Raw genomic sequence first — 24358 nt, 5'->3', positions numbered from 1 at the left:
TTTCAAGATGCCACTGTTGGTCATTTTGACATAACTTAGCATTAAATTTTCGGCCTATTTCCTTTTTTGTCTGCTTGTCCCGCTCCACAATCCCCTTTAAGGCCTTTTTTTCTAGTTGTAAACAGTTCAGGGCCAGCTGTGGCTGTTTGGTTTTAATTGGAAACTGTCTCTTTAAATTTCAAGGCGATCTGTGCACATGCATAGTAGAACCCTCTGAGGGTGGGGCTGGGGTATCCACTAGCTCAGGCACCCGTATAGTCACCCGCATGGAGGTGCGCAGACAGCAAGGGACCAGTGAACAGCTACCAAAAGAGAAGAATGTTCACACCTTTATCTCTGCAGTTCTGCCATGCATCTGTAGCCGCTTTGATCTTTCCCCCGCTTGGTCTCACCCAAGTAGCTTAGCGTCTTGAATTAGAAAGCAATGGATTTCTTGCTTCTGCCACAAATTCCCCCAGCTGTAAGCCTTCCAACCTTCTACATATTCCTTTATATGTGGTTCAGAGTTTGGGACCATCCCCTGAGCCTGCTTGGTCGGGTATTCTGTGTTTTTGCTGGCTGAGCTCCTTTACTGTACTTCCACCTGATCCGCCATCTTGTTTGTTCTAAGTACTTGCTTTTTCTTGGTGAGTAATGACGTTCAACACCTTCCCTGTGTCTGTTGATCATTTGGATATTTTCTTTTATGAAGTGCTTGTTTAGGTCTTTTACCCATTTTTCTATTGTGTTATCTTTTCTAGAGTCATTTTTAATTGAACATCTTATTTATTGTTCATATATGTATATATATATATTTATAGCTGTATATATATAATCTGCTTTTACATGCATCCTTATTTCTTATGCTGTCCAATTTAGCTGATCTAAAAAATATCATAAAGACCCTTGACTACTTCCACCATCACTTGTAGGGGACTAAAAGCTACTAGCAGAAAAGGCAAGTTAATGAATTATTAGTTAGTTTTTCAGGTATATAATCTTTTCTCAGACCCTTGATTATAGCTAACTTTTGTTTTTCCTGCTTACTTCCTTCTTTCTTAGTTTCTGGGAAATGTATAAATTGTTATTGGACAGAGTAGAGGTGATTCTTCCCTGATTATTTTTATTATCTCTAATTGTTGGATGGGCTCCTGGTGTTGCACTATAGGATCAGCACTGGACTGTGAAACCACAAGGTCTGCGATTCAAATCCACCAGCTGCTCTTTGGAAACCATTTACAGGGTCACTATGAGTTGGAACTGACATGATGACACTTAACAGTAACAATAATGGTTTGATGATATTTCTAATGTCTTTGTCCATTAGGCACAAGAGAACAGTAACTCTTTGAAGAAGAAGACTAAGTTTGTCAGTTTATACACAAAAGAGGGACAGGACAGGCTTGCAGTCCTGCTCCCTGGTCGCCACCCTTGTGATTGCCTGGGCCAGAAGCATAAACTAATCAATAACTGTCTGACATGTGGGCGTATTGTCTGTGAACAAGAGGGCTCTGGCCCCTGCTTATTCTGTGGCTCTCTGGTAAGTTGTTTCTACTTTACTTTCCTGTGCCTTGTGTTAATATAGAGAGCACTGGTGGTTATGGTGCAGTGGTTTAAAGATCTCAGCTGCTAACTGAAAGGTCAGTAGTTCAAACCCACCAGCCACTCCACAGGAGAAAGATGTGGCAGTTTGCTTCTCTAAAGATTTACAGTTTTGGAAACCTTTTGGGGTTGCTATGAGTCTACGAGTTGGAATGGACTCAATATCAACATCAGTGGGTTTGATTTTGGAAGTTTTTTGTTTTTTTTTAATGTTTGTCCATTCAGGTCCCTAATAATTTCTCTTTTCCTTAGTAAATTTCTTCCTAAGATATCCAGTGAACTCAGCATGAATTTGACAAGTAAAAAACTCAACAACCCCAAGTACTGAGGCTTGTTAGTAGGAAGGGTTTTGAGAAAACATATTGTTGAGAGATCCAATTCTTGCATCAGATTAACTTCAGTTCAAGAGAACTTTAGGGCCTTAAATGACAACATTTTGTCAAAGTCTTCCAATGTGGCTCATATCACCAAGGGCACAGAACCACTTTGACATAATCTTCAGAAGGTCATTATAGCTTCTGTTTTTAGGACACCTCTCTATTACAGCTCTACTCCGTCCGGGAGAATGACTGCAAAATGTAGTGCTAATGATGCTCTCAAAAAAGCCTTAATGAGTTGTCTGTTGTTGTTGTTGTTAAGTGCTGTCGAGTCGGTTCCGACCCATAGCGACCCTGTACAAGGTTTCCGAGGCTGTAAATCTTTACGGGAGCAGAACGCCTCATCTTTCTCCCATAGAGCGGCTAGTAGTTTCGAACTGCTGGCCTTAAGGTTCGCAGTCCAATTCGTAACCACTACGCTACCAGAGCTCCTTAATGAGTTGTCTAGGAAGCTTATATTGCTAGTTGAACTGGCAGGCAGAAGCAGTAGCATTTGGTGTTGGTATAGGCATCCGTGTTATATTGCTTTCTTTTCCCTTCTTTAATGAGGCCTTTAATTTTTTCCCATATGCTTAGAGAATAAGCTGATAGACAATGGATGACCTGTAAAATGTAATGAATACCAATAAAAATGTTCATGAAATGACAGTAAATCTCTTCCCATATGGGGCTTTCACTAGAGAAATACTCTACAGCTGCTGACAAGAACTCTTTGTGCCACTGAGGCAACTGTTAGGAAATACACTGTTTTCCATTAGGTCCTTTGGATCTTTCTATTTAAGAAACAGTAATGTAAAGCAGATTTGCGCTGAAGTCTTAAACTTTTATAAGCGCAAAATGAAATGGCTTTGAACTAGCCCCTTCTCAATCTCTCTTCTTAAAATTGTAGTGATTTTATAATAAAACCTTTTCTTTGCTTAATATATTCTCTATTTTATAAGTAGATGATGTTCCAAGGCAAAGAAACAAAATATGTAAGAAAGCTAGACTAGTTTTCACTCACTGGCTCTGTAATTTACTTCATTTTCTGTTGTCTTCTAATAAGGCATCTGCTTATAATTTCCCTTGTAAGACTGAGCCTACAAGATTTGAAGAAAGAGGAAGAAAAAGAGCCTTGCATGTTTTTTTCCCCCAATATTTCCATTGGCAGCCAATCTTTGTCCTTTGAAAGTAGGTTAGTTTCTCTTTTTTTAACCACCAAGTCATTCAGGGACACTTAGTAGTGAGATCAGTTTTATTGTATGGCTCATAAGAGACAACTGGAAAGAGAAATGGGGTAAAACATTTGGATATATATGTATATATTTGATATGTTTGTCCAGATAAGAAAATACCAACATTCTCATTATTTTATTATAATTTCTAATGTATAATTTTTGGAGTCCTGGTGTGGCACTATATACTGCTAACTACAAGGTCAGTATACTTTGGACATGTTGTCCAGAGGAAACAATCGTTGGAGAAGGATGTCATGCTGGGTAAGGTGGAGGGTCAGAGAAAAAGAGGAAAACCTCTAACGAGATGGATTGGCCCGGTGGCATCATTGATGGACTCAAGTGTGGCAGCGGTAGTGAGGTTGGCCCAGGATCGGACATTGTTTAGTTCTGCTGTGCATGGGGTCGCTATGAGTCGGTTCCGACTCGATGGCACCTGACAACAACAACAACAAGGTTCAAAGCCACCATTTACTCCTTGGAAACCCTATGCAGAGTTGCTATAAATCCAAACTGACTTGACAGCACACAACAACAACAACGTGTAATTTGAAGTTACTTTTTAGGTATATCAAGCAAATAATTTATGCGATCAGGTGTTTTCACTTAATTACTTTGTAGGTATGTACTCGGGAAGAACAAGATATTTTACAGCGTGACTCAAACAAGAGTCAGAAACTGCTGAAGAAGCTCATGGCAGGTAGGCAGCATTCCTCTGATTGGATCACTGTGTGATAGGTGCATTTTGTTATATCTGTGATTATTTCTGTGTCCTGCATTCTGGTATACAAGATGTAGAAATTCCCACATTTATTCTATAAGAATTTAAGTATATATATGTTAAGTACCATCAAGTCGGTTCCAACCCATAGCAACTATACATAGGGTTTCTAAGGAGCAGCTGGTGAGCTTGAATCACTGACCTTGGTGGTTCAAACTGATTTGGAAGTCAAGCACATTAACCCTCAGTGCCACACCAGTATTCCCAAATATTATCTGTATCTATATATGTGTGTATGTACATTATTATTGTTATTAAAACCACATAACATTGAGCAACAAAATAAATAACAATAGAATTGGCTTAAAACCCAAAGAATAAAATTAATATCCATGAAGCCATTTTCATTGTATTAGTTCCCTAGGGTTGTTGTAATAAAGTAGCACCAACTGCATGGCTTAACACAACAGACATTGATTCTCTTAACAGTTCTGGAAGATATAAATTTGTAAGCAAGGTGTCAGCTGAATTTCATTCCTTCTAGAAGCTCTAGTGGAGAATCTATCATTGTCTGTTTCAGCTTCTGGTAGCTCCAGGTTTTCTTTGGTTTGTGGCAAATGACTCCAATCTCTACCTTTTTCTACATATGACTGTCTTCTGTCAGTTTATCTGTCTTGTCTCTCTCTTTTTTTAAAAAATGTTTTATTGTGAATTATGTGATAGTTTACATGGGAGAACATTAGTTTTACATTCATCCTAACATATATCGTTTCATTGCCATGGTTACAATCCCCTCCATGCATCATCAACCAACCAGAGGGTATACCCTACAAGCCTGGCCCTCCGGTCGTCACACAGAGCCCCTCTCCCTCTCTGGGTCTAAAGTTCCCAGCTGCTCCATCTCTCCACATCATCGTCTCTGCCTCCATCTCAGGCATGACTGCTTCTCTGGGTAGGGTTCCCGCTCTCCCCTCTCCTCCCTTGATGGTCCCAGGGACCTCTGCTCCTAGACCACAAAGTTAATCATTCCCCTCCTTGCTACAAAACGTTTACCTTTACATTTCCAACCCTCACAATCAGTCCTGATAACAATTATTTACTATTGTGTCACAAGAGACCTATCCACATTTCCTTTCATCAGCCCCACCTAGATGAATTGGATACTACTCAGTGCAGATTCTACCTTCCTCCACACCCTCTGGATCTAGGTTCCCTCTTCAAAGCTTGTAATCCAGTCACTTCTTGCCTTTGTAACTCCCCCATTTTGGGTAGCCAATGTCAAGTTGCCCATCTCTGTCTACTCTCTTGTATGGAGGGGACAGGAATGATCCTTGCTATAAAGATTTGTTCCCTCTTCTGAGCTACTGCATCCATAGGTGCAGGTCAAGTTCATCAAATTGTATCAGATTACTCTTTTTTTCCTCCTCTTTCTTCTTCTCATTGAGCTCTGATCATCCAGTCATTGAAGTCAGGTCAAGTGGGTATTATCTGCAAGTGTGGGTGTTCTTATGCATATGCCCTCTCTTCTTATCAGCTGGACACTTCACTCTCCACTCTAGTCCTCTGTGGTTATGTCACTGACTCTGGTCCGAAGAGTCCCCAGGTCTTGCCACACTGCATGCCAACCATGTCTCCACCAGGGTTCGCAGGAGTCTATTGAACGTTGTAGGGCTTAACTCACACCTTCATTGCTGTTTTTCCCTTACTTCCCCTTATCGGTATATGTCTTGTTTCTTATAAGAATACCAGTCATATTGGATCAGGGTATGATCTCATTTTAACTAATTATATCTGTAATCATGCTATTTCCAAATAAGGTCACATTCATAGATACCTGAGATTAAAACTTCAACATAATTTTTGGAAACACAGTTCGACCATGACAGTCATAAATAAATATCTGAATTAGTTAACAAATGGGAGAGAAGAACTCTTCTTTTTAGAGAAGAATTCCAATTCCTAAAATAACAGAAATGAGGATGATAGAAAAGATTTATTAGAATACCACTATAGCAATTACTGCAGGTAAGATATATGCATGTATGTATCGATGGATGGATGCTGAAATTATTGGGCAAATATTTAAGAACAAGAGATGTGTGAGATCATGAATAGACGGGAAGATCAAGGAACTGTCATAGATTGGAAGAGATTAAGACATGATAACTGGGTATACAGGAAGTCTACTGTTTTTTAAACTCTTTTTAAAAGTCTTTTATAAAGTGAAAATATTTTTAAACAAAGTTTTCTAAAAACACATGATAAAATCACTTTAAAGGGAAAATTTTACTCCTTACTGTCCATTTAAGGAAATATTTTAATTTATTGCTATTTTAGTTCATAGTAGTTGTGGGTTTTTGTTTTTTTTTTAATTGGTTACATGGAGTCCTGGTGTGGCACTGTGGGTTAATGTGCCAGACTACAAAGCCATTTGAACTGCAATGTGGTGGTTCAAGCTCACCAGCTGCTCCTTGGAAACCCTATACAGGGTCACTATGGGTTGGAATCGACTCGATGGCAATTAACAACAACAATATTATAAAGTAGCAATTATAGTGTCTATTTAATTTTACAGTTTTCCTGTGTTTAAATTAGTATTTTACTTTTAGTTTCTATGTTGCTATGAAAACAGGCCCTGGTAGCACAGTGGTGAAAACATGGCTGCTAACCAAAAGGCCAGTAGTTTAACCCACCACTGCTCTACAGAAGAAAGAGGTGGGAATCTGCTTCCATAAAGATTTATAACCTTATAAATCCTTTAGGTCAGTTCTACTCTGTCTTGTAGGGTTAGAATGAACTCACTGGCAGTGGGTTTGGTTTTTCATTTAAGTTGCTATATAATCTTTACTATTTAAGGAGTTCTGGTAGTGTAGTGGTTATGAATTGGGCTGCAAACCGCAAGGTAAGCACTTAGAAACTACCAGGTGTTCCACGGGAGAAAGTTGAGGCTTTCTGCTCCCATAAAGGTTAACAGCCTCGACCTGTGCAGGGTCGCTATGAGTTGGAACCGACTCCATGGCACATAACAACAACAACAACAATTTATTACTTTTAGTGGCTAAAAATAGTCTGTTATTTTGATATATTGTAATTTGATTAATTTTTCCACCACTATTATAAATGAATGGATTTCAAAAAGTTTTTTTAAAAATGGAATTATAGGATGATGGAATTTTCCCACAAACTTTTTAAAGCTCCCTCGCATTTTGACTCTAATTTTCTGTAATTATAATTGATAACATAAATCGTCATCTTTGTTCATGTATCTTTTGATTTATTACCTTGAGATAAAGCTATAAGAATGGGATTACTAAGTCAGAAAATGTAATTATTTCTGACATTTGAGATGTGTTTACTGAATTACCTAAATAGTATACAATCTACAGAAATGTTAGCAACGTACTCCAAAATCTGTCACTATATTTTTCAAATATAGTTGTAATTTTTTATCTTATTAATAATGAGATTAAAAATGTCTCTATTATTGTTCATTTTGGATTTCTTTAAGACCATTATTATGAGAAAAGGTAGTTCTTTCTTAATATTGAAAAAACAAGAATGACCTCTTAATTATTTCCTCCCCCAAATTCAAAGGAATTCTATTCCTGAAGGTCTTTGAATAGAGTTGCAGTAGGTAAAGAGAAAGGTCAGTGTTTATTACAGCCTACTTTTTCCCTAACATATTTTGGTTCTTGTTTTGATTATAATCTGTGTCACGCATTTCTGTTATATAGTTCTGTTATAATGGATACAGAATAAGGGTTGTGGAAAGAATGTGGATGAGTCACACTTGGGCTCAAATTTCATTTCTACCCTTTAATTTCTGAGTAGATTCAATAAATTTATTACCATCTGTGTAAAAAAACAACAACTGTATTATAAGGTAATTGTGAGAAATAAAGCTATAATACATAACTGTCTTAGCATCTAATAAGTTCTCATCAACTATATCTAACTCCTGAAATTTCTTCTCATTTTTCTTCTGTTACCTAGCTTTCAGTTTTGATATATAAAGGATGTTTATATGGAATATTTATGTTGTATTGTCTAATAATTTAGTCCCCTTAGTGTCCTAAATGTCCTTACAGAAGAAAAGGACACTAATGTTTATTTAGGGACTCGTACATGTCAAGCAGTTCTTGATGCTCCACAAATAATGTCTGTGTACTTGTTTGTTTTTCCATTGTGATGAAGACTCCAGTGAGACTGTAAGTTTGTATTATAGGCTAGCATCATTTAATTTTCCTTGTTGAATTTCAGGGATGGAGAATTCTGGAAAGGTGGATATCTCCCCCAAAGACCTTCTTCCTCATCAGGAGTCTCGAATTAAGTCTGGCTTAGAGAAGGCTGTCAAGCATAAAGACAAACTGTTAGAATTTGACAGAACAAGGTATGATATGAATGGAATAATAAATGCTAAGAAATAGATTGGTCCACAGATTCTGGCCATTAAAACATTATTTTGAACTTGTTGCCTTCTCAAAGTAGAGTATGAAAATTTACACTAAAGGAAAGCTGTGTACAGTAGACAGGAAGCCTACATCTTGTTTTTGAATCCATGTTTGAATAAGATAAGCTCCCCAAAAGAGGATCTTACCTTGCAGTGTTTTTTTAATTTGGCAAATGCTGGTAAATGCCTTAGAAAGATGATTGGAATTGGCAGAATTCCCCATTTGTTTCTCTTGCAGCCATTCATTCACTTATTCAGTAAGTATCAGAGTGCCTACCATGTGCCATTTGCTGGACTCAGGAAAATCTATAAGTAACTTCCTCTGGAGAGCATACCAAAAACAACAGCAAAAAGTCACTGCCATTGAGTCAATTCTGATTGATGGCAGCCACATAAGACAGACTAGAAATGCCACCTAGAGTTTCCAAGGTTGTAAATTTATGGAAGCAGATTGCCACATCTTTCTCCCACAGAGCACCTATTGGGTTTAAACTGCTAACTTTTCAGTTAGCAGAAATGTGTGCTCAACCACTGCACAACCAGGGCTCCTTCTTGAGAACATAAGAACGTAATTGCTCCATATTATAGGAAATCATCACATACCTTTTCCTTTAGAAATTAAAATATTTCCAAATGTACTTTTAGACATCTATACTGTTGTTTATTTAGTCCACTGACTTCTCTTTAGGAGACAGATAAGTGGATGTTTTTCGTTCCATTTAAAAAAAATTTCTTCTTTCATTTTTTACTTCATTTGGACAAAGTATATATTATAAACCAGTAAATGGCAGAGAATGTTTAGGTCAGACTTACAGCTCACTTCTCAAATGGTCATTTGAGAATCTGTGAGAGTCCTGAGAGAAACCTTGAGTCTCTTACTTATTGTAACTGATCTGGGAGTCTATTCCTGGCATTATAATTCTTGGGTGAGCTGTAGCTACTACTTCCATACCATTTGCTATGAATATATGAGATAGATAGAATTGAAAAAATTATTTCTTAAGTAAGCCCATGCCAAGATTTATGATTTACATTCACTCTTATCCTTTAAGTATCACATTTAGCCCTACTCAATAAAATTTAGCATTAGAACTAGAATTAGGAGTACAATGCATTTCTTGATAAACAGAAACAGGAAAAGGGCCTCACTTCATATTGATGTTTCTGCTTTGCTGCGTATGTTCAAGAGTGCTGGTTTTATAACCTAGGACTAATACTTTTCTGAGCCCTCTTAAACATCTTACTTTAGGAAAATACTACCTTAAGACTTAAAAATCCCATTATATTTTCGGCTGAGTCCTGAAAAATTGAAATCAACGTATCAATCTAATCTCAGTATTTCCCATATACCTATATTATTATTGTTGTTAGGTGCCATTGAGTCGGTACCAACTCATAATGACCCTATGCACAACAAACAAAACACTGGGCCAACCTCACAATCGTTGCTATCCCTGAGCCCTTCACTGCTGTCACTGTGTCAGTGCATCTTTTTTGGGGGTCTTCCTCTTTTTCTCTGACCCTTCACTTTACCAGTCACGTTATCCTTCTCCAGTGACTGGTCCCTCCCTATAATGTGTCCAAAGTATGAGAGATGAAGTTTGGATATTTTGGCTTCCAAGGAGCACTCCTGGCTGTACTTTTTCCAACACAGATCTGTTTGTTCTTTTGGCAGCCCATGGTACTTTTAGTATTATCCTCCATCACCATAACGCAAATGCATAAATTCTTCTATGGTCTTCCTTATTCACTGTCCAACTTTCACATGCTTATGAAGTTATTGAAAATACCATGGCTTGGGTCAGGTGCACCTTAGTCCTCAAACTGATATCCTTGCCCTCGACACTTTAAAGAGGTCTTGAACAGCAGATTTTCTTAAGGCAATACGTTGTTCTGATTTGTTGACTGCTGTTTCCATGAGTGTTGATGGTTGTTGATCTGAGCAAAATGAAGTTAAGTCCTCTTCAATTTTCAGCAAGCAAAACTGTATCATCTGCATATCGCAGGATGTTAGTGAGTCTTCCTGAAATCATGATGCCACGGTTTTCTTCATAGAATTCAGTTTCTTGGATTATTTGCTGGGCATACAGATTTAAATAAGTATTGTGAAAGAATATAACCCTGGCCACACCTTTCCTAATTTTAGGTCATTTGGTGTTTCCTTGTTCTGTTCAAATAACTGCCTCTTGGTCTATGTACAGGTTTCTCATGATCCACACAATTGAAAGTCTTTGCCTAGTAAATAATGCACAGGTAAACATCTTTCTGGTATTCTCTGCTTTAAGCCAAGATCATCTGACGTCAGCAATGATATCCCTCACTCCATATCCTCTTCCGAATCTGGCTGGAACCTCTGAAAGTTCTCTGTCAATGTTTGGCTGCAACCATTTTTGTATTATTTTTAGTAAAAATTTACTCGCATGGGATATCAGTGATATTGTCCGATGATTTCCACATTCCGTTGGGTCACCACTCTTTGGAATGAGTATAGATAATGGGTATCTTCCAGTCAATTGGCCTAGTGCCTGTCTTCCAAATTTCTTGGCATAGATGAGTGAGAGCCTCCAGTGCCACATCAGTTTGTTGAAACATTTCAATTTGTATTCCATCTGTTTCTGGTGCCTTGTTATTTGCCACTGACTTTAGTGCACTTTGAACTTCTTCCTTTAGGCTCTTGATCATATGATACCCCTTGAAATGGTTGAACATCAACCATTTCTTTTTGATAACAGTGATTCTGTGTATTACGTACATTTTCTTTTGATGTTTTTTGCATCATTCTATTTTTTGCCCATAGAATCCTTCAGTATTACAAGTTGAGGCTTGAATTTTTTCTTCAGCTCTTTAAGCTTGAGAAATGCTGAGCACGTTCTTCCCTTTTGGTTTTCTAACTCCTGGTCTTTGAACATTTCATTATATTTGATTTTATCTTTTCAAGCTACCCTTTGAGATTTTCTGCTCAGTTCTTTTACCTTTCATTTCTTCCATTTGCTTTAGCATCTCGATGCTGCAAAGCAAATTTCAGTCTCTTTTGACATCTGTTTTGGTCTTTTCCTTCTTTTTTATCTTTTTAATGACCTTTTGCTTTCTTTATTTGTTCACAAGTGAACTAATCGCCATGTTTGTTTTTATTTTCTTAGTGTCCGAAGGACCCAAGTCATTGATGATGAGTCAGATTACTTTGCCTGTGATTCTAATCAGTGGTTGTCCAAACTTGAGCGAGAAGTCCTGCAGAAACGAGAAGGGGAGCTAAGAGAACTTCGACATGCCTCTCGACTCTCTAAGAAGATCACTATCGACTTTGCAGGCAGGAAGATCCTAGAAGAAGAAAATCCACTAGCAGAATATCACAACAAGTAAGTGGACAGCTCTAGAAAGGGTCTGAAAGATGGGACAGTTTCACTGTAAAAGAATTTTCCCCCTGTAGTGAATCTGTTATTATTATTTTTTAACTTCTTTTGTGTGAATTGAGTAAAAGTTTACAGAGCTGATCATCAGTTTTATATTCAACAAACCATATGCTTTGCTGCATTACAGTGATTGCAGTCACCTCCATGTACCAACCATTAACAGTATTTACATCTGTTCACTTTAACTGCTGCCTTCCTTCCTCTGCCTCCCACTACCTTCTTCTCTCATCTACTGACCTTCTTGTTGTATATTGCCCTGTCACACATGTTAACATGTGTCTACCCTCTAGCCCATGAAGAATATTTCCTCTCTCCTTACCCTCAACCATCATAGGCTGTTTCTTTTATCAAGAAAACCTCCTCTTAACCTTTCACAACATTGGTCTCGACATTATGATAAACAGAAATTAAAGGAATTTTTAATGACCAGACCAATTAAAAAAAAAAACTAAAGGATGTTCTTTGAACTAAGAATCAACAACAGCAGACAACAACCTGAAATTGCCATAAATGACAACATCACCCAGAACTCATTCCAGATATAGAAATAAAACAAACATACAAGACTAAAAATAGGGAACCAGAGATATCGATTAAAATGAAGTTAGCTACAAAGAAAAGAAAATAGTGTAGATATAGAACTTCTAAATAGGTAGGAAGTCAAGTACATTTCAAGGTAAAACAGACTGTTCTAAATAGGGAAAAAAATTAATAAATTGCAGGGTAACCTCAAAGAAAATTAATACATCTGAACATCAAAATAAAAAGAAAATCAGAATGGCATAATAAACATTAATACAACAGAAATGAAGAAAATGAAAAGAAAACCCACAAGCAAAATAAACTCAGCACAGATGGGATGTTGTGATAATAGCCATCAGATAGATTGTGCCTATCTTAATATATGCTACATCCTTCCATGTATTTTCATCATTTGTACAGTGCTCGTAAGCTGTCACTTATATTGAAAGCTAGTTAAAGTGAAAACCATGTCCACCATACCTTCTGAGTTACTTTGCATGTAAGTGTTACTGAATTGAATTCAATATAAAGTGCAGTTACTTGAACTCAAGTTCAAGTTACTTTCCTGTAAGCAGAAACTTTCCCTTATGTTGTGCCCCAAAATTATCATATACAAAGATTTTTCAAGCATCCAGCAGGGGCATAGCATACAGCAACAAGTAATGCAGAAGTATAGATTAGAATAAGATATGGTTCCTGGAATCCTGGTGTGGCCCTGTGGGATAAAGTACTGGAACCACAAGGTCAGTTTGAGCCAAAAGGTTGGAGATTCAAGCCCACCTTGGAAACCCTATACAGGATCACTATGAGTCGGAACCAACTCGACGACGCTTAACAGTAATATAAAAAGGGCCTGTGATATCTGAATAATCAGGATTATTTTCACAATCTTAAATGAAAAATCATCACATTATATTTATAGGTTTAGAGCCAAATAAAGAATACACTATAGGCACACTTGGAGTCCTGGTTTGGCACTGTGGGTTAATGTGCCAGAGTGCAAAGCCATTTGAACTGCAAGGTTGGCGGTTCAAGCTCACCAGCTGCTCCTTGGAAACCCTATACAGGGTCTCTATAGGTGGGGTCCGACTCTACAGCACTTAGCAACAACAACATAGGCACACTTAATGATGCTCACGAGGAACCTACATATGGACCAAGAAGCAGTCATTCAAAGAGAACAAGGGAACACTGAATTGTTTAAAATTAGGTAAGATGTGTGACAGGGTTGTATTATGTAAGCTGTATGCTGAGTAATTTTCAATAATCTCATATGGATGCGAAAGCTGGACAGTGAATAAGGAAGATCGTAGAAGAATTGATGCCTTTGAATTGTGGTGTTAGAGGAGAATACTGAAAGTGCCATGGACTGCCAAAAGAACCAATAGATCTGTTTTGGAAGAAGTGCAGCCAGAGTGCTCCTTGGAGGCCAAGATGCCTAAGCTTTGTCTCTCATACTTTGGACATATTGTCCGGAGGGAACAGTCACTGGAGAAGGATGTCATGCTGGGTAAAGTGGAGGGTCAGAGAAAAAGAGGAAAACTCCTAACGAGATGGATTGGCCAGGTAGCATCATTGATGGACTCAAGTGTGGCAGCGGTAGTGAGGTTGGCCCAGGATCGGACATAATTTCGTTCTGCTGTGCATGGGGTCGCTATGAGTTGGTTCCGACTCGATGGCACCTGACAACAACAACAATGCTGAGTAAATAATCCAAGAAGCTGAGTTATATGAAGAAGAACATGGCATCATGATGACGGGAGGCTCATTAATAACTTGTGATATGTACATGATACAACCCTGCTTGCTGAAAGCAAAGTGGGCTTAAAATACTTACTGATGAAAATCTAAGACCACAGCCTTTGGTATAGCTTGCACCACAATGCAAAGAAAACAAAAATCCTCACCACTGGACCAATAAATAACATCAGGATAAATGGAAAAAAGAATGACATTGTCAAAAGACTTCATTTTGCTCAGGCAACCATCAAGTCATGGAAGCAACAGTTAAGAAATCAAACGATGTATTGCAGTAGGCAAACCTGCTGCACAAGATTTCTTTAAAATTTCAAAGGGCAAGGATGTCAGTTTGAGGACTAAGGTTTGCCCTACCCAATAGCCTCATATGCATGCAAAGGATGGACTATGAATACTGAAGACCATAGAATAATTGATACATTTTAATTATGGTGTTGGGGGAGAATATTAAAAGTACCATGGACTGCCAGAAGAACCAACAAATCTGTGTTGGAAAAAGTACAGCAAGAATGTTGCTTAGAAGCCAGCATAGAGTGACTTCATCTCTCATACTTAGGACATATTATTAGGAGGTATCAGTCCCTGGAGAAGGATATCATACTTGGTAAAGTAGAGGGTCATAGAAAAATAGGAAGACCCCCAACAAGATGGATTGGCACAGTGGCAGCAGAAATGGGCTCAAGCACAGAAATGATTGTGGGATTGGCACAGGACTGGTCAGTGTTTCTTTCTGTTATGCATAATGTTGCTGTGAGTCGATACTGATTTGATAGCATAGAGTTCTGGTGTGGTGCTGTGGGTTAATGCGTCAGACTGCAAAGCCGTTTGAACTGCAAGGTCAGCAGTTCAAGCTCACCAGCTGCTCCTCGGAAACACTATACAGGATCTCTATGGGTCGGGACCGACTCTATGGCACTTCACAACAACAACAGCATAAGCACAGTATATAACATGGAATGTATCAGATGTCTATTTGGATAGTTGTTGTTAGTGCCATCAAGTTGGCTCTAACTCATAGAGTTTCTGAGAAGGGGCTGGTGGGTTTGAAATGCTGACCTTATGGTTTAAACTGATCTTGCAGTCCAGTGCCTTATCCTGTGGTGCCACAATGCTGCATATATTCAGAGGAGAGAGCAAGCACTTCATGTTGGGCCAAGAGTCCTGAATCTTTAAACAAGGATAGAATTCAAATCAGCAAGGAGGAGTAGGAAGAGAATTCTGTTTGGGCAGTGGAATAAGGAAATGTGTAGGGTGTGTTGAGAAGGAAATAGATTGAGTAGATAGACTATAATAAAATAAATTCTCTTGTCTATGAGCCAGACTCTTTTTAGGCAGCTTTCTAAATCTTGGCATTTTTAATGATCCTGTTAAGTAAATGAATGATTGTAGTGTACCTATGGTCTGAAACTCTTCCTAACTCATATTCCATAGGATTCTTGGAGTGAAGAGAAGAAAGTTGTAGTGGGTGGGAGTTCATCTATGTACCCTTCTTTGAAGTCCAAATTTTATTACTGTTGAACAGTTTTATGTTGATGGTAAGTAACGATATTCTGAGAATAAAACATCACCAATTATTGCATCATTTTGTTTGTTATCACAGACTAGATGAGACAATACAGGCCATTGCCAATGGAACTTTGAACCAGCCGTTGGCCACATTGGATAGATCTTCTGCAGAGCATTTTGGAGTTCTGGTGAATCCCAACATGCACCAGCCCCCTCCCCAGGTTAGTGGACCTATGAGTTGAGAGATGTTTGGGCCTAACTGTTTCTCCTTTACAGTTTGTCTGTTACATAGACTTTAGATACAAAATCTTTTCTTTTCAAACACTTGCCAACTTTATTCCCTAGCCAAATTTTCTCAATTTTATCTTGCAGCATTTCTGACAAGTTGACCTGTATTATCATCTAAGTATTTCCCAGCAGAGGTTTTTATTAAATAAAGTAGAAATGTAGACAATTTTTTCATGGTCCTTTTAGTAACCTTCTTTATTTCTTAAAGAGTATGGGTAGTCCCATAAAGTGGTGTATTAAGTTAAAATTTTGATTCACTTACTCATTGTCATCATTCATTTAACCACTAAATATTTACATTGAGCATCTACTTTGTACAAGCATAGTAATATGTGAGCTACCAGACACTGACTCAGTACTGAAGGAACTCACAAGCTAATAGATAAAAACAGCTACATAAATAGCTATTAACAATAGAGATACAGTGTTGTAAAGTGTTTTAGGAACTCAGAGATGGAAAAGACTACTGGCTGAGGAGAATCAAAGAGTGCTTCATATCAAAGTTGACATTGGAAATAAGTATTCAAGGAAATAGATGTTCAGGGAAGGTGGAAATAAAATATTCCAGACAAAATGAATTGTTGCAACAAAAGCATGGATACAGTACAGGACAGTACAGGATATAGATAAGGAATTCAGCCACCTGAAACCCAATCCAGGGTGTAGAGTCGATTCTGACTCATAAGGACTCTACAGGACAGAGTAGAACTGTCCCATTGGGTTTCCACGGTGTGCTCTTTATAGGAGCACACTGCTACATCTTTCTCCTGTGAAGTAGGTGGTGAGTTCAGTTAGCAACCAAGCACTTTAACCACTGCATCACCAGGTCACTCTAGTTACCTAGATAGGGCTGATAAAAAGAATTGAAGCAGGGTAGGTAGGTGGGATGAGATCAATTAAGATCTTAAATGTTTAGCTAAGACGTTTTAACATTTGTTTGTAAATGTGAGCTATGGATTTTTAAGCAGAGTGATTATGCAATCAGAGCAGTGTTTTAGACAGGGTAATTGAAGACATTCATCACACTAGGTTTTGTGTTAGCTGCTGGGAAATTTAAAGGTAAAGGCCCATCCCTGTTCTTAAGGATTTCAAGTTTAGTGGGAAGACATGTGTCTTATAATACTTTAAGATTATTTCTATAATGTAATTTGTTGTTGTTAGGTGCCATAGAGTCAGCTCCGAGTCATAGCAACCCTGTATAGGGTTTCTGAGGAGCTGCTGGTGAGCTTAAACCACCAATCTTGTGGGTTCAAACTGATTTTGCAGTCCAGTGCATTAACACACAGCCCCACATGTTATTGGTATAGCAGGAATTTAGAAGAGGGAATCAGGCTGTGAACCACAAGGTCAGCAGTTTGAAACTACCAGCTATTCTGCGGGAGAAAGATGAGGCTTTCTGCTCCCGTGAAGATTTACAGCCTCGGAAACCGACTCCACGGCACAGAACAACAACAAGGAGTTTTAGAGTATTTGAATAATAGCATAACATGGACATGAGTTCTATGCCTATGTGAAGAACGGATTGGAGGGAGGGATAAGACTTGACTGTAGCCAAGTCATTGCAGTAGTATAGTGAAGAGATGATTAAGGTTGTAGTAATAGTGGAGCAATAGAAAGTTATTTAAAGTGCTTAACATGGAGATGGGGACATTAGTTAGCAGGCTCTATAATACTCTTGTTGAAAGATTATAAGGAATTAAGAAAATAGTGGTGGGAATAGAAAAACAGATAATATATATTTGTGTCTGTGAACTGTAATAGAGAGAGGACTTAGACTTCAGAATTATTCAAATACCAACTTTTTATTGAAATCACATATTTTCCTTACAGTGGATTGGTTTTTCCTCTATGTTCCCATATAATAACTATATCTCTAGTTAGTATTCCATTCTGCCTTAATTTTAGACAGTTATTTGTGTGTCAGTCTTCCACTAGGGTTGTAAATTCCTTGAAAGCAATAATCTTATATTTATCATATTTTATATATGTCTCCCTTCTTTTCATGCTTTTCATATAGCTAAGTACACGATAAATGTGGGTTTTAAAATGCATATAATTGATTTGTTGTTGTTGTTAGGTGCCGTTGAGTTGATTCCGGTTAGAATCATGAAATTTTTTTGCAGAAAGATTTGAGGTTCATTTAGTTTGCCATCATCATTTTACAATTGAGAAAACCAAAACTTACCATTCTTGTTTTTTTTTTTAAATAATTGTAAATTATTAAATACAAATATCAGAAAATTAAGACAGCATCCCAACCAACAGAGCCCTTTTAAAAAACAAAAATTGAAGCACTTGATTTTCTTGCTCTGGAAGAGATATTAAACTCTGTAATTCTCTGTACTATTGCCAGGACTCTTCAGTCTCTTGTAATTACCTGAACTATGTAATTTTCTATTCCCTTTATATGAGACTTGCTACAGTTGTGCTCTGGTTATTAATTTCAGGGTAAGAGTAATTCATGCATCCAATAGTCAGAACTGCTGTCAATAACAGCATTTGTTATGGTACCAGCATGTGACCCTAACCCTAAACACAAGAAGAATATGTGGATCAAATGTTGAACCTTCATTTGGTTTGATAGAATTATATCTGGAAGTTTTCCAGAATCTAAAATGGATCATTAAGAGGTATAAAGTAGAAATAATCACAACTCTTGATCTTTTAATTTTGTATGCCTGGTGATACTCCTTAAATCAGAAAGTCTTGTATAGAGATTTCAACACTTTACATTAGCTTTTAAGATGAGGCTTTGTTATCATACCTGGAATCCCATTGAATTTATCCCATATCTACCTTTTTTGGCGTGGTTTCTGATAAAGGTGGGATAGATTTATCTAAGAAAATGCTCCTAGAATAATTGCTTCATTAATAGCATTCATCTCATATGGTCCACCTACCTCATTCACCTAAACATTGAAGTTCTTTCCTTGTCATATGGAACTGTATGTTTATTTTTGTGTTTTGTTTTTGCTGTATAGTGGGTAGACCAAACTGGTGTAGCCTCACATAAGAAGACTTTACACCTAGAAGGATCCGAGCTTAATTCATATCATCACCGGATGCGAATCCAGGACCAAGAGTTTCAGGAAGGCTTTGATGGTGGTTGGTGCCTCTCTATGCATCAGCCCTGGGCTTCTCTGCTTGTCAGAGGGATTAAAAGGTAAGAGTAGAAATGAATCTTGGCAGTTAAAGATCTTAGCATGCTATAAACTTAATTTATAATTATGGACTAGAATTAGTTTTCCCCAATCTAATGATGATTTATGATGCTCTTTGGAACATTGAACTTTAAGCAATATATTTATCTTACTGACAAGAGTAATTTTTTATTGATAAGAATAAAAATCTAAGATTAGAAAGTCTAACAATCTGAGTCATAACAAAGAATATCAGTTTTTTCAATCTTTTAAAGGAAATATATTAAAACTTTTCTTGGTTTTTGCTTTAGTAATATGATACTCAGCTAACTTAATGATTTGATCCTATTTGAAGTTTAAAGTTTTTATAAACTATTACTCATTTTATTAAGATACCAACCTGTGATTTTGTTTTTTTATCTACACATCTGTCTGATAATCTGGGTAACCATATTGAGAAACTTTTTTTTTTTTTTTAACCACAAATTCCTTTTCTATCAAAAGCAGGGGAAGTGGTGAGGGATAAATAGAAAGTATTACAGAGTTGAGTAATTACACTTGTTAATGATTGTAATAGCTTACTATTCCATAGTTTCATATGCTTCTTTACAATTAAACTTTTTAAAAATATAGTGTATGGGGTTTTTTGTTTATAAATGTAAGTAAAAAATACAGAAAAATAGAAAAAGAAGTATTAGCCAAAATCCCACTATCTAGAAATTGTTATTAGCATATTGAAGTGTTTATGTTCATTTCACATTCATATTATTATATTATGAGATACTAGCATGTATTTAAGGAGCTCTGGTAGCATAGGGGTTACGATTTGGGCTGCTATCCTCAGGGTCAGCAGTTGGAATCTACCAGCTATTCCATGGGAGAAAGATGAGGCTTTCTGCTCCCGTAAAGATTTACAGCCTTGGAAACCTCGTCCAGGGTCACTAAGAGTTGGAACCGACTCCATGGCACATAATAACAACAACAACAGTGGTATGTATTTAAGGATCCCTGGTAGTGGAGTCGATTATGCACTGGGGTCCTAAGTACAGATCAGCTCTCATAAAGATACATAGCCTCAGGAACCCTGTACAGGATTGCTGTGAGTCAAAACCGACGTGACAACACAATAGCAGCAGCAGTGTGTACATATGTGTGTTTATTTGTAAACTTGTCTTTACAACATAGTCATTTCCCCTTAATTATCAGAATTTTATATGCCCGGAAATCTCTTAGCCCATAACAGCAATAAGGTATTTAAATAGAATGTTTACAGTTTTCTACACAAGAGTTGTATGAAATGGGTCAGGCTAGGAATATCATAATCTTTGACAAGTTAGTGCCAGAGATGGACTAGAGTTCAGGTTTTCAGAGTGCTGCTTCCACTCTATTGTGCAGCTTCAGTTATTTCCCTATGATCCTGAAAAGAACATGATGAGCATTGAAGACCAATCATTTCTACTTTAGAGGTTTCACTATTATCTGTGACTTCCCTCCTTCTTTAATGTACACTACAGCCACCATTCATCTGTCAATTTGTCATACTGTGGTGGCTTGTGAGTTGCTGTGATTCTGAAAGCTATGCCACCAGTATTTTAAATACCAACAGGGTCATTGGAACCATGACAATGAAACAATATACGATAGAATGAATGTAAAACTAATGTTCTCCCATGTAAACTATCATATAATTCACAATAAAATATTAAAAAAAAAAAAAAGACCAACAGGGTCACCCATGGTGGACAGGTTTCACATGAGCTTCCAGACAAAGACAGACTAGGAAGAAAGAGTGACAAAATACTTCCGAATATTTAGTCACTGAAAACTTTATGAATAGCAGAGAAACTGTCAGATATAGTGCTGGAAAATGTGCCCCTCAGGTTGGAAGGCAATCAAAATGCTACTGGGGAAGAGCTGCCTCCTCAAAGTGTACTTAACTGTGTTGACGCGAATGGAGTAAAGCCTGTGGGAGAAAAGCCCGTGGGACCTTAGTTTGCTGATGGGACACAACTCAACATGAAGAGAAACAGCTATAAACATTCATTGAAAATTGGAACATGGAATGTACAAAGTATGAATTTGGGAAAATTCGAAGTTGTTAAAAATGAAATGGAACGCATAAACATTCAATATCTTAGGCATTAGTGAGTTGAAATGGACTGGTATTGAGCATTTTGAATCTGACAACCACATGATTTACTATGCCGGGAATGACAAATTGAAGAGGAATGGTGTTGCTTTCATCGTCAAAAAGAACATATCTAGATCAGTCATGAGGTACAACGCTGTCTGTGATAGGATAATATCCATGCACCTACAGGGAAGCCTAGTTAATACCAGTATTATTCAAATTTATACACCAACCACTAAAGCCAGTGAGGATGAAATAGAAGAATTCTACCAGCTTTTTCCATCTGAAGTTGATCAAACACGCAATCAAGATGTAGTGATCATTACTGGTGATTGGAATGCAAAGGTTGGGAGCAAAGGGGAAGGATCAAACTGACTTTGCAATCTAGTGCATTAACCCACTGTGCCACACCAGGACTCCATAAGAATGATATAAGAGGGGTATATATTAAAGCACTTTTATTTAATAGTAGGTAAAAAAGAAATTTCTTTTTGTTACCCTTGGAAATTAGCAAAGTGATTAAATTCCCTTGAATACGTTCTGTTCCTGTTCTCCACTTCAAAATTCTTTCAAATTAGTAAAAAAAAAAAACTCCCTTATAAAAAATAATTAGAAAATATAAATGCATGTGGTTGTAACTTAAAAAGTAAAGATGATAGGCATTTTAATTTACTTCTTGTTTTTGTTAGCTGCTGACTCATGACAACCTCATGCACAATGGGACAAAATACCGCCAAGTCCTAACTATCCCAAGAATGGTTGTCGGTTCCACCATTGTAAGCCGTTGGGTTTTCATTGACTGATTTTTAAAAGTAGACCACCAGGCCTTTCTTTCTAGTCTGTCTTACTTGGGAAGTTTTGCTGAAACCTTCTGTTCATCTATTAAATAATAATTATAAAAGTACCACTGGGGGGCAGTTATTTGTATTTGAGGATTTTTCTGTTTGATCAGATGACAGTTGACAGATTTTCTAGAAAACGGTTAGTCTTTGATGCAAAGACTTTCATTTATACCTTGCAAATATTGAATTTGAATTGTAGACGTTCCAAAGCTATTGAGAGTTCCTAGTCAAGTAGAGGAATTAGGTGAAAACTGCTGAACTGAAAGTGATGAGTTGTCTTTGTTCTGATGATAGGAGAAATCAGAGAATAAGGTTTATCCTCAAGTAAAGGATATTATGGGGATAAAAATGTCTTTCACAAACTATATCGCTTTTGATAAGGTATCATCTATAGATTTCTTGGTCCCATTGGATAATTTTCTTTACAGCATGATGTTATATGATCCTCCAGAAAATTGGAATTTAGACCCTTCCAAACTAAATTTTTATTTGTTTAAGGGTAGAGGGAAGAACCTGGTATACTCCTCATAGAGGACGGCTTTGGATAGCAGCCACTGCAAAAAAACCCTCCCCTCAAGAAGTCTCAGAACTCCAGGCTACATACTGTCTTCTTCGTGGGAAAGGTAACACTCATATATTCTTTCAATCCTACTTTGTGGAGAGAAGTGATTGACTTTCATCTTGTTTCACTTCCTTGTTCCTGTGGCTTTTTTTGGCTGAAGTGGAATTTTAAACCTTGTATTTATTATTTGTTTGTTTAGTTTCAAATCATAAACAGCTGTTTAAAGCAGCACTTCAAACTGTATTGAACTGTTTCAGTCATAGCTGACTAACCAAAACTGAACCTGTTCCTTTTTTGAAATTTGGAAGGCTAACCAGAATGACTAGAATTATGAGTCAAAGCCCTGAAATGGGAGACTTGACTTGAAAGAGGCATACTGAGCCCTTTCAGGAGGTTGATGTGTGACTTTGAATTATTTGGACAGCAACACACATTCAAATTGGTAAAGTTGGCTGCCATTTTTGAGCCAGGCACAGCTGTTTTCCACTTAGCTGGTCAAGAGATTTGATTGCTATGCAGTGGGCATGATGCCCTCGTTTTCTAATAGGAAGATTAAGTTTCTAGCAGAACTTTGACACATAGTTTTCCTGTTCCAGATAGTGTTTGATTTACCCACATTTTTAAAATTTGGGTTTATTCTGATGTTGTTTCATTGACCATGACTGAGCAAGGATGAACCATACAAAGCCCAGGTACAAAGCACTAAGTTTGTCAAACAGTGCAAATAAAAATACCAGTTCCCAATACCAGAAATCAATAGTTTTATCTAAGAAAACGTTTTCCCATCTTTTTTTTATTATGATGATGAAATGACTGCTAGAAACTCTGGGAGCTTTAGATTGAGAAAAACAATCACAAAAAAGGATTTTGTTTTTTAAATCAAAAGTGGCCCATATAAGAACCTGCTATCAGATTTGGACAGACAAAGCTGACTGATTAAGCAGTATAATTTGGGAGTCACCCACTAAAATTTGGTTCCTTAACAATACTTATGGTTCTCAAGTGTCCTGTTTTCTTTCCTCTTATCAGTTCCTGTTGGGCAAAAGGGAGAATAGAAACACCTTTAAAAAGGGTTTTAAGAAACTATACATAAGGAATCACTAGTAATTATAAGTGCATGCTTTCTTAAAAATATGTTTCTCTGGCATACCATTATAAAATAGATACTTGAGGGGGAGAGTAAGGAATAGCCAGAAATATCACCATAGAAAGCTTGTAAGTTCGTCTTCTGCCTATAACTGAGTGGAATACCTAAAATGGGACTACAGCGTACCCAGTGAAGGAGGAATCCTGAACCTTACCCAGAATCTTCTGAGGTGGAAAATTTCCAATTGAAAGGACAAGCAGACCAGCCTGGAGCAACTAGAAGAACAGAAGATACTTCTTAAAAGAAAGACCGACAGGAAAAATACAAAACAATAACTGCAATCCGATTTATTACTACAAGAACAGGCAAGTTGCTTGCCCAGGAGACATCAAAGCAAGTGGTCGGGTCCCCTCAGGGCAAACCCCCATTGAATCTTAGTCTTAATCCCATTGAGACTAAGACTCAGTGGGAATACACAAGCAGACATGTGCTCTGATTGGTAACCATGTTCATCACTGATAAGAGGAAGTGAGGGAAAACTAGCAATGAAGCTGCGAGCTAAGCCCTATGATGGTCAGTAGACTCCTGTGAACCTGGGTGGAGACCTGGTTGACCAGCAGTGTGGCAAGACCTGGGGACTCTTGGACCCAGAGTCAGTGATACAGCCACAGAAGACTAGAGTGGAGACTGACACATGCAGCTGGTAAGAAGAGAGGGTGTATGCATAAGAGCACACACACTTGCAGATAATACCCAGTGACCTGGCTTC

The 24358-nt window shown here is 37.5% G+C and overlaps 1 protein-coding gene across 1 annotated transcript in view; it reads left to right on the top strand.

Moving 5' to 3' along the window:
• The window catches only part of TRIP4 (thyroid hormone receptor interactor 4), an 86693-nt gene that overhangs the window by 25493 nt on the left and 36842 nt on the right, over nucleotides 1–24358 (top strand). The window contains exons 4-10 of the mRNA XM_006831541.1: nucleotides 1307–1519; nucleotides 3794–3872; nucleotides 8154–8283; nucleotides 11484–11699; nucleotides 15634–15760; nucleotides 18809–18990; nucleotides 22439–22563. Of these exons, the coding sequence (XP_006831604.1) occupies nucleotides 1307–1519; nucleotides 3794–3872; nucleotides 8154–8283; nucleotides 11484–11699; nucleotides 15634–15760; nucleotides 18809–18990; nucleotides 22439–22563 (1072 nt within the window). The remainder of the gene's footprint in view (nucleotides 1–1306; nucleotides 1520–3793; nucleotides 3873–8153; nucleotides 8284–11483; nucleotides 11700–15633; nucleotides 15761–18808; nucleotides 18991–22438; nucleotides 22564–24358) is intronic.

This window comes from Chrysochloris asiatica, unplaced genomic scaffold (genome assembly GCF_000296735.1).
Source record: "Chrysochloris asiatica unplaced genomic scaffold, ChrAsi1.0 scaffold00004, whole genome shotgun sequence".
Lineage (NCBI taxonomy): Eukaryota > Metazoa > Chordata > Mammalia > Afrosoricida > Chrysochloridae > Chrysochloris > Chrysochloris asiatica.
Note: the sequence above shows the minus strand (reverse complement) of the source record. Positions and strands in the feature narration are given on the sequence as shown.